Below are 10,511 nucleotides of genomic sequence, written 5' to 3'. Positions count from 1 at the left end.
ACGCCAGCTTAGTGAATGCCAGCAGATCAAAGGAGACAACCAAGTGATGAAAGTAGAATTTAAAAAGCACCATAGTCGAAGTGTTCCAGCCTTATTTTGAAGTTGTTCCATGCTTGGTTTGTTCTGCTTTCAAACCTTAAAAAAATGGCAATAGTTGTACCGAACAAGAAGGTCAGGGCTGCACGTGAAGGTCTCGTGACTGACAAGGCCCTTGCCCTTGGTATATATGCTCGACATATTCTGCAACACATTACAATTTTCTAAGGTTTGAATCATATACTTATTAATCAGTTTCCCCATCACTGACCTTTTTATTTTTTTATTTCTTGATAATCTAAAAGAGTGGGATGGGGCAACCAACGTAACAACTCTCTTTAGGCGTGACCATAGGGGCTTCCTGCCCGTCAATAGAATGTCCGGTTCGAGCCATAGCTACCATCCAGGAGGACGGGCCGTCACCACGGCACCACTTTAGTGCACAGCTGGTGAAAAGTCCTCCTCTTTGGTCCATAGACAGTTTTCGAGCACCTGTCGGGACTCGAACCTCCTACTTCTTGTTTATTTATTAATCAACTTCGACATTGCTTCCACTTAAATTAATCTCCAAATTAAAATGGCTCCAGAGGCCATGAGTTAGCTTTTGGAAACAGATTTGCCATGTGGAAACCTTGGGGATTTGTACAGTTTGTCAGTTTGATCAGATATACAATTGTAATCTACGTGTTTATCGTACTTCGCTAGACTGCCACACAATTAGTTATAGTGTGTCTATTGTACGAACAGGTCAGTTTAAAAAAAATTTACGGATAGATATGTATCATCGCGTCACTGCACGCTCCATTTGTCAACAGACTGGACTCTGGACACAGTATCTGGCATTAAGGAGTGAGATAATTAGAAGTTTTAGTGAATGACATGACTCATTTTCTTAAGGGCCTAGGCCAGATGCCAATGTGCCTAGAAATGAAGATTTTGTTTGATCTATGGTGTTTTTGTTCATTGAGATCCAAGGACGATGCAAATGACATTGGCTAGTGCATGTATGGGCATACGACACTTCTTCAATTTCAGTCAATCTCTCCATAAGATGATTGAAATAAAACTGAATTGCGATAAGTTGAAGTCTAAGTTATTCTTTTCCAGCCTCTCTACATAGTTTCCTAACAGGAAAAAAAGTAACATGGACACAAAAAAAACGAAGTAGATTTTCTTTTACATCCATTGCTCGTATTCTTTTAAACATCATTATATTCCATCGAATCAGTATGTGACGATGGCCTGCACAAAATTTAATTTACAGTAAAATTCAAAAAAAAGTATTGTATTTACAAATTTCATTCTTCTCTGGGAATCCACCTGCTCCACCATAAGCTCTTCCGGCGTTGGTTAAGCTCATCCATACTCTCATTTATAGTTCTCATAAACTTCCTTTGGAGCCGTAGAGCCGAAGCCAGAGCATTCCTCTGCGGACTTGCCTTCTTCTTTGGCTCTATTTCCTGCATATGGTAGAAGGGAAGAGGAAAAAAGTTGTCAAAATTCAGCCATATTTGGCAGTGATTTCAGAATAGTCTTGCAGAAATACTTCATTAGATAGACCTTCTTTTTTCTTTTTTCTGAAACCTAGTTTTACTGACTTGTCTGTCTAACAATGAGAAAGAATACTCAATTTTGTCAAGAGATAAGAATCAAGTTGCAAAATCACGAGGTTTCTGTTTTCAGAAATAGCTTTCTAATAACTGTTTGGAGCAAATATATTGGATACTGACTCTGAGCTCCTGAAGCTGAGCTTCTGTGAAACCACCATCTTGCTTAGTTCCTGACTTTGCCATTAACTGAATAACCCACGAGGCAGCTTCCGAGTAGTCCTGTTGAGTAGCTCGGAAGAGTTGCAACCGTAAACTCTGCATAAAGGACAAGGCCAAAAGGCCTTCTCTGTCGAAGTAAGGATGTGCTAAAGCAGCTTTTGCGCTGGTTCTTTGGCGTGCTTTGTACCGGACCATTGATGTTAGAAGTTCCCACCCTATTCCCCCATCCAAATCTAACAGTTCAAAGCCCCTTCTGAGTTCAGAACTGGCACGGGGTTCTACCGTCTTTCTCCAGGAAACCAAATTGTATTCGCATCGTTTTAGCTGACGGTTGAACTGTATGAGATTACTGTCGCTACGTAATGATGGGAATGCCTGTGTAAGGAAACTGTCAGAATGTTGAGTAGTGCCCAAATACCAAACTGGACGCACCTCCATATTTGTTATTAGTAGATATTCCACATTTTGGCCAGATAAACTATGTCTCTACTTCCCGGAGTTTCTCAGGTCATTAAGAAATGAGGTTTCCAAGTTTACATATACTAACATCCTGAATTATGAACTTCCAAGTTGAAACTCACAAGTCACAACTTTGTGGACCTTTGTGGCTATGTGTTTCTTCCATTAGTTTACTACCTCTCCCCGTTCTGTGCATTTACTGTTGGAATTTTTGGTGAAGGAATTTGGGACATTCGGAGAGTCTCCCGAGGTAACCAAAAGGTCCCTCCTTGGTTCATGTCATTGAGCAGTTAATAGAGTGGCTGGTTAATACCCCAATGATGTGAGATTCATTGCAAAACTGATTCAGCGGTTCCATGTAATTATTCCAGCTTCTACGTATCACACAAGTTTTTCGGATTCCATAAAACAATATTCAGAATATTCGTTCTTGGAGTGAGAGAGGCATAAAGGTTCAGTCCGCCAAGGCATTCATCGGTGGTGTTCTGTTGACCGTGGTCCTAGCCGCTTTATATTGGGAGACAGACGTCGTTGCTACCTCTGGCAAATCTGTTTTATGGAGAGTGTGTATCACATGACTCAGTTTGCATATTGTTCTGTTTAGCGTTCAGGTAATCTGTAATTTCAGTTTATTGTTAATGAAATTGTTCTTTGGAATTTTGCCGGTTGTATTTCATTTTTTCCAATGAGTCCAGTGACACAATCTCCTTAAAACAAATTTGCCACCTCACCGAGGGTGTTAGAGGTAGCACCAGCGTCTATCTTGCAGGAAACAACCACTAGGATCACGATCAACAAAACACCACCAAAGACCGCCTTGGCGAACTCAACTTGTCTGCCTCTATCTCTCCAAGAACAAATATTCAGAATATTTTTGTATGAAATCCAAAAAACTAGTATGACACATAGAAACAGGATGGCAATTTATACACAAGGGGGTGACCTCTGAGTTGTATAGCCAGAATAAATGCATGAAACCGCTGGAATCAATATTGCAATGAAACTCACATCGTGAGGGTATTAACCAGCCGCTCTCAACTGCACAATGAACAAATGCAATTAACGAAGGAGGGACATTTCGGTTGCTTTGGGAGACCCTCCAAACGCCCCAAATTCATTCACTGAAAAAAACAACATTTTCAAGCTTACAGATGTACTAAAATCACATCATTTTCAGCAGTGTGCCCAGCTAAAGAAATTATCACTTGTCAGTTAACATCTTGCTTTCTTATGAGAGAATCTTCCCACATAGGTACGGGAAGATGGATGTTGATAACAGACAGAATGAATTGACACAATTTCCGTCAAGTTTCCTTTCGATCTTCTTTGAAATAGGAGTTTACTTTCATAAAGTTGTCATCTTTCATGATGTCTTGCCAGCTCATTTGTTTCAGCATGGATTTTTCATCTGGCATATCTTGCGTGTACATGAGATTTGCTATAGCACGGTCATACATTTATCCATACACGTATGGAAGTTGTAAGTGGGGGTGTGTGCATATATGACTATTTCATTCATAGAAAACATAGTAGGAGGTTTATTTCATTCTAGAACATGAAGTAAAATTAGACACTAACTTTCAAAATCAGGAGTATTTTGGCGTAATCATGACAACTATGGATGATTTTCTGCTGTCAAGGAGTCGAATGCAACTGTCTAAATACCTAAACAAGAGTGGCAGGCTCGTCTTGAATAAGTCACTTACCATTTGTAAGAATATAAGGCCGGCACTGTAGCTATCAAATCTATCTGGTAGATTCATCTGTCAAAGGATCATATGATCACTAACATGGAGAAAAATCTAGGTAACAGAAACAAGTGAAATAAAGCTGGGAGAGTTCCCGATGGAAAGGGACCTGCCACAAAACCGGGGAAAGTGCAGTTGCCACAGGCGCCGAAGGAGCAGATGGAGTTTGAGTGCTCATAATGTATTGCTCAGGCGCAGCATATCTGAGCAGACAGGACAAAAAGGTCATGAAGAAACTTTCAAAAGAAATTAGCATCTGATTCCATTCAACTTGAACACTCCATCTCATAGCTACATCGGACAAGAAATGAAGTTATAAGTGGTCTAGTCTGGCAGAGAAACTGAACAAATTCAGCTTCAGCCTAATTCTGAATATAGTTTTGATGCTAGAAAAACTCGTACAACTATTTGACAAACTCTTGAAATATGATTTAGATTTTGAGTTAAGCAACGTCTCAAATAGCCCAGAAAATATCCCTTTAAACTAGAATCTCTTGGTGTGAAACGTGAACTTCCTTAGCATGCAATCCATAAAGTGTTGACAAAGACCAGACCAAACTAGGCCTTATGCCCCAATTCGTTGGGTTCACAAATTAACCACATCGGAAAAAACATAGACGTACCATAAACATACATGCGCTGCACAACTCCAGAATACGGAATACAGATGTTTATTTATCAGTCAAGATGAACACCGAAATGACATGAAGTGCATCAAAACTGTATATTTACAACCTCCAAGTTTGATCTCAGATTCTCTCCGTCAGAACAACTACCTTCCTCTATCATGTCAGGGAAAGAAATGGTACCTTGGGTCCAAAAGAAACTCCTTTGGGATATAGTTGATGCCGACCCTCAAATCCGCTGCAGCACCAAGGTCAATAATCTTGAATGTGCGAGATCCTGCTTTAAGTTACATGGAAATGGCTAAATATTTACCTCAGAAACAGTGGAAAATGGCTTGACTGACATGCAGCATTTACCTTCCGAGAAAATAATATTCTGTGGCTTTATATCTCGGTGGACAATCCCTGTTGTGTGAAGACCATCCAATGCAAATAGAAGTTGTCTCATAATTGTCTGAATGATTCTATTTTCCCTTCCCAACCCCTTTGGCAAGGCCTGAACTTCACCTAGAATCATTGCTTCCACCTGACAAGGTTTTGAAACAATATGAGACTGCTATTGTACGGATTTACCAAACAATCTGTGGCTTATGAACTTGAATTAGAACTAATTAGTAACTTAACTGTAATATTAAATGGATAAGCAGAAAATCATACGGAATACACCTAAAGGCCAGTGCTTAAGGGGGAACACATTCTCTTATGGAGGGTAAGGAAAGCTAAAAGAAACACTGTACCTCTACTATATATGATGGTATGTGACTGACTGAACCAAATTTTACAGATACTAAATTTGGCACATGTACTAATGACAAGGGATTTGGCCTGTTACGAATATGCAAACACCCAATCTGTGAGTGGAGAATACAACTAGAAGAAAAGACATCCATCATTTTCCAAAACAATAACCAATGTGGTTTCATCCTTTACTTCGGCTTGGGTTCCACTCCCGATAGAGACTAGGAAGTCACATAACAAGGTAGTCAGTTGTGGGCTGTTGGAGTTTGTCCCACATCGGTTAATTACTCCTCCAAAACTAGTATATGAGCTTGGGGCGGCCTCTCCACTCATAGCCAATTGGCTTTGAGTTGGGTGCTTTAACATGGTATTAGAGCTAGGGTTTCGGAGAATTTGTTCCCCCTTGTTTGTGCCTTAAGTGCACCGTTGATTGTTGGGATGGGATCCATGTGTTATGGAACATTTGTTTAACTCTCCACGTGCGAATTAGGGGGCCGCATTGGCGAGGGAGTGTTGGAGTTTGTCCCACATCAGTTAATTATCCCTGGGCAGCCTTTCCACTCACAGCCATTTGGTTTTGAGTTGGATGCTTTAACATGGGAGAAAGAGAACATTAGATATTTGTGTACTCATTTAAAATAGTCCCTGGGATCCGGTTCAATTCACTACCATAGCAGTGCCAAGCATTCTCGTGAATGACCAAGCTAACCAACACCAATACTAATATTGTCACGCGAAAGAGAACATTAGGTATCATGTGACTCAAAACCATTGTCGTCATTGTACAGAATAGCAATGCCCTTCGGCCCCTACCTACAACCTATAACTATGACAGAGGTCCAGGGAGGGAAAGGCAGAGATAAGAAGCAATAACATATTTTGCACGTATGCTTGAAAGAACAACAAAATTCTCCAAAGGCATCAAATAAATTCAGAGAAGAGACGACTACTATCCGAAAGATAGATGATTCCAAAAGCCTGATACAAGACAGAACATACATTGTAAGGGAAATCTTTACTCAGCATCAAATCTGACAACGTGGCTTCCCCTTCAAACCGCCACAAGAGCCAATATTCAGCTCCTTTCTTTGATGAATTCTGAAATAACATAAGCAAACAAATTTAGTTCGAAAACTTAAAATGGAAAAATGGGTCCAAGCTAATCCTGAAAAGATACCCTTCTATACATATCATACAAGTACTAGATCTAATAGAGCAACACCTCAAGAAAGCCATACAGAAAATCAGCACAGCTGCTCGAACAAGCCCTCCGAACGCGCTCATTCATCCAGATCTCGACTGCACCATATTCAGTAGCCTTTTTCAAGACTAGATCACCTTCTTTCTAGCAACCACCAAAAAAGAAATATCACCGTAGAACGTCAATGGTGGAACATGTTATAAATGGACATCACCATACAAACACGCAACCTAGTGAAGCAAATTGCTGATAGCGAATAGATTATGTTACGCAAGCTACATAGGAAACAAGGCATGCCATCAAAAGCTATCTGTATATCCTACAAATATAGCAATATTTATGCTATAAAAGGTGAAAATGTCTTTCAATGACATGACATCCCCAAACAATTTTTCAATTAGTGCTGGTCCTTTCACAACATTTGAACTGGTACACATACCAACATACTTACATTTCAAAATACATATTATGCATTATATCCTCCACATAAGAACCCAATCTTACGGAATATATTAAACAAATGAAATAATTTCATACTTCTATAAGCCAGGAGGTTACTTTCTATTCAACGTTCCACATTCTTTGAAATAACTATGATGTTGAATGATGGGTTAATGGATTGTGTGACACAAATAACTTAAACATCAATCCGGCACATATCCCGGTCCCGGCAGTCCATCATAGAATGGGTGGAAGGACATAAATTGGTACCTCCTGGATGAAAAATCCTAGTTCCGCCCCTGAACTTATGCATGATCATATGAAGCTTTTTCCCAAGTAGAAGCAGAAGGGTTACTTCAGAACGGGCAAATAGAACAAGAACAACAAAATCAACAAACTTTGACATAGAATTTCCATCAAACAAGTAGTGTGTACCTTTGAAGCGGGATTCTTAGCCAGTGAAACTCTATACACCACACCAAAAGCCCCCACACCCAACTTCTTCCCCAACACAAAATCATCCTATGTATCAATCACACAAAAACCCAAAAACAAAAACATCAATTTCACTGCAACAACCAATCAATAAACCATCCCACCGCTCAAAAATCCAATCGTTCTCACCTTCCTGTAAGTGGGTCTGAACAACCTCTCAACAAAAGCAAGAACAAACATGTCCCAGAACCCTGGGGCCACGCCGGGGGTGGCCCACAGGTAAGAAACTGTACCCAGTGCTAGAATCACTCCAGGGACTGTAAGTGTGATCCCATTTGACCTGGGCAGAGTGCTTCTGTATATTATATCACCACACTCCATCACAGTGCACGGGAGTCCCACTCCAACACCCACAAAGAGGTTGTGAACAAGACCCATTAGTTCCCCTCCAGTGGCATGAACAACCAGTGGTCCGGATTTTCCATGTGGGTTTGGTTCAAAAGAGGGTCTGAGCTTGAGCTTCTTTCCGGAAAATTGAGATGGGCGTTTTGGGTTGAGGGAGTGCAGCTTTGCTCTTCCAAGTCCCACCCCCCCTACTCCTGCTGCAACCGTTGCCATGGCCGTACAACAGCAGTAGTCTCTCTCTCGCTCTCTCTCTGCTGATATTCTTTTTCCCTTTGATTGGTTTTTTGTGACTGTTTTTTTTTTTTTTTTTTGTGACTGTTAATTCAGGTATATTTTGTGGTGCTGAATGGCTTGACTTGATTTGGGAGTGATACAGGCCACAGGTGCCACATAGACGACTCGTTTATTGGGTTGGGCTCCTTTTTGGGTCCAAAAAGGACGGCCCTCTTGAAGAGAAATAAGGTTACATTGGTTATAGGCCCGACCGTAAGAGTGCTAGATGAGCAGATATGGACCAAGATCCCCAAGTATTTCTGTAATCCAGGTCCTTGTTATGAAGACCCAAAAGTCCTCTAGGCATTGATGAGTTGATGGGATTGGCCTTTGTGCCCTGGGATTGGCTTATCATTTTCTTTTTTTTTTAACACATTCAATAACAAAACCCGAAAGTAATACAGATTTCATCAAAAAATATAAGAATAAGCCAAAACTATCCAGATTTCGACACAGGCACCCTTTGCAAAAGCAAAACCGGCGAAATCGCCAGATGAGAACCAATCAAGGCCTAGATAGTAGAGAATCCAAACGGACCGGACCCCAACTCAAACCCGATAAGTGCATATGAAATCTGGACGGCGAGATCCGTTCACCGAAGCAGACCCCATCACCGACAACAGCACCCGGACAAGCCTCAACCCACCAACAACCACAAACAACCCCAACCTCGGACAATCCTCAATAGGCGCCGGATTATTCGCCCACCTCCTCTTCCACACTAGATTTGGGGAAGTCAAACTGGTACCAAACTGGACTGATTTGGGGGAAACCCAAATCAACTGGTAGAAACCGAGCCAAACGGCCGGAAAAAAAGAGAGACAGAAAGAAAAAAAAACTTAACATCAACATCACCCCCCACCTCACTGTTATTCGCAACCCACCACCTACACCCTCTGAACCGTCAGCCCCGCCACCAGATCTTGAGAAAGAGGAGGAGCCCGGACCAAACCAGACTCATAGGCCGCCGGCCGGAGTCAGGAAGCGAACTCAGCAATACTCGAACCAAAACCAAAATTGGAGGAAAGTCTGAAAACAAACCCAAAGAAAAGAGTGGGGGAGAAAAGATGGAGAGGAGGGGAAAGGAGAGATGGAGCTCGGGGGGAGGGGAGAGAGGAAGCGGCGGCCCCCTCCCCCGGAGAAACCAGATCTAGAAAAAAGGGGTGGGTTTTCTTCAGGGAAAAGTAGAGGTGGGTTTCCTGTCAACTCTTCTCATTTTGGGACAAAATTTTTTTTTTCTTGTTCTTCCAACTTTTTCTGTGATAAAAACTCAGTTTGCTTCATAACCCTGTAATTCAATTTTGCCTTCTAGTCTCGTGTATGTATGTAAACTTGGAGCCATCAATGTCGATGATTCATGTTAAATGCCTTAGGTTGGCTATGTAAGTTATACATGTTTTCTACTACATCTAAATTCGTTAGCTAATTTTGAAATTCAGTTATGTCGTTCTCTTAGAATCTGATTAGCACCGGTTCTAAACAGATATTAGTATTTCTGAAACTAGGGACCCCGACTATATTGTCATAGCGTTTTGACTATGTCTGCAAAATGATACACCAGATAAAAAGAAAAAAAAACCATTGTTTATAGTAGTATGTGTTGGGAGTTTGTCCGATGCATCGACCCACCCACTGCGTGCTCAAGGCCCAATTTGCGTGGGAGTAACGACAAATAGTCCACCACATTACTTGGGCCCAATATACATTGAATGACCCATATCCACTTAAAAGGCTAAGCTTTGTAAGTGATAAGTCATCCAATTGTATATTAAGGTCCAACTCTTTTTCTGTTTATCCGATGTAGGACTCAACGTTCACACATGTTCTAACAAATCTCCCCCTCATGTGTGAACCGAACATTAGGCCTTAACCTCTTTCTGCATCCAAGCTCCCCCTTGATTCTGATCTATAACTCTCAACCCTATCTCTCTCGAACTGGGTTTATTCTACACCCACTCAATCGATTCAGAGTTCTCTCAATTGAGAGCCAACGTGCCTAGTCACCGGCACCATGCTCCCCGACGAGAACTCAATGAGCCAACGTGCTCATTCTCGAATTGGGCTTATTCTACACCCACTCAATCAATTCAGAGTCATCTCAATTGAGAGCCAACGTGCGTAGTCACCGGCACCATGCTCCCCGACGAGAACTCAATGAGCCAACGTGCTCATTCACCAGCACCATGCTCCCCGACGAGTCAACTCCATCGACAATGAGCCATCCAATACAGCACTCCAACATCAAGCCACTTTGCTTCATCGAGAGTCACCTTTTTGGACTTTATACCGCTCCACGAGTGTCTTCTGTGCAAACCCATTTAATGGTGCGCTGAGAGTCTTCCCATAGATTGTCAACCATCGGCTCTGATACCATTTGTTG

The 10,511-nt window shown here is 41.5% G+C and overlaps 1 protein-coding gene across 1 annotated transcript; it reads right to left on the bottom strand.

Moving 5' to 3' along the window:
• Positions 1-1,192: 1,192 nt before the first annotated feature.
• On the bottom strand, positions 1,193-8,147 carry LOC131300843 (serine/threonine-protein kinase STN7, chloroplastic). The gene is made up of 10 exons (XM_058326850.1): positions 7,643-8,147; positions 7,454-7,540; positions 6,599-6,721; positions 6,376-6,474; positions 4,996-5,164; positions 4,822-4,915; positions 4,122-4,215; positions 3,971-4,027; positions 1,767-2,180; positions 1,193-1,496 (listed from the first exon to the last, which is right to left on the bottom strand). Exons 1-10 carry the CDS (start codon positions 8,069-8,071, stop codon positions 1,335-1,337), a joined length of 1,728 nt encoding a protein of 575 aa, XP_058182833.1. The 5' UTR covers positions 8,072-8,147; the 3' UTR covers positions 1,193-1,334.
• Between the last annotated feature and the right edge of the window lie 2,364 nt (positions 8,148-10,511).

The sequence above is a fragment of the Rhododendron vialii genome, chromosome 9a (assembly GCF_030253575.1).
Source record: "Rhododendron vialii isolate Sample 1 chromosome 9a, ASM3025357v1".
NCBI classification, from domain to species: domain Eukaryota; kingdom Viridiplantae; phylum Streptophyta; class Magnoliopsida; order Ericales; family Ericaceae; genus Rhododendron; species Rhododendron vialii.
Note: the sequence above shows the minus strand (reverse complement) of the source record. Positions and strands in the feature narration are given on the sequence as shown.

What these genes read in the sequence shown, in the direction of transcription:
- LOC131300843 (XM_058326850.1), bottom strand. Translation starts at nt 8,071, where the DNA reads ATGGCAACGGTTGCAGCAGGAGTAGGGGGGGTGGGACTTGGAAGAGCA. An exon ending in TTCTGTATGGCTTTCTTGAG is followed by an intron (nt 6,475 to 6,598) that starts GTGTTGCTCTAT and finishes ATGTTATTTCAG; the next exon opens with AATTCATCAAAGAAAGGAGC. An exon ending in GCCTTATATTCTTACAAATG is followed by an intron (nt 2,181 to 3,970) that starts GTAAGTGACTTA and finishes TTCCTTACACAG; the next exon opens with GCATTCCCATCATTACGTAG.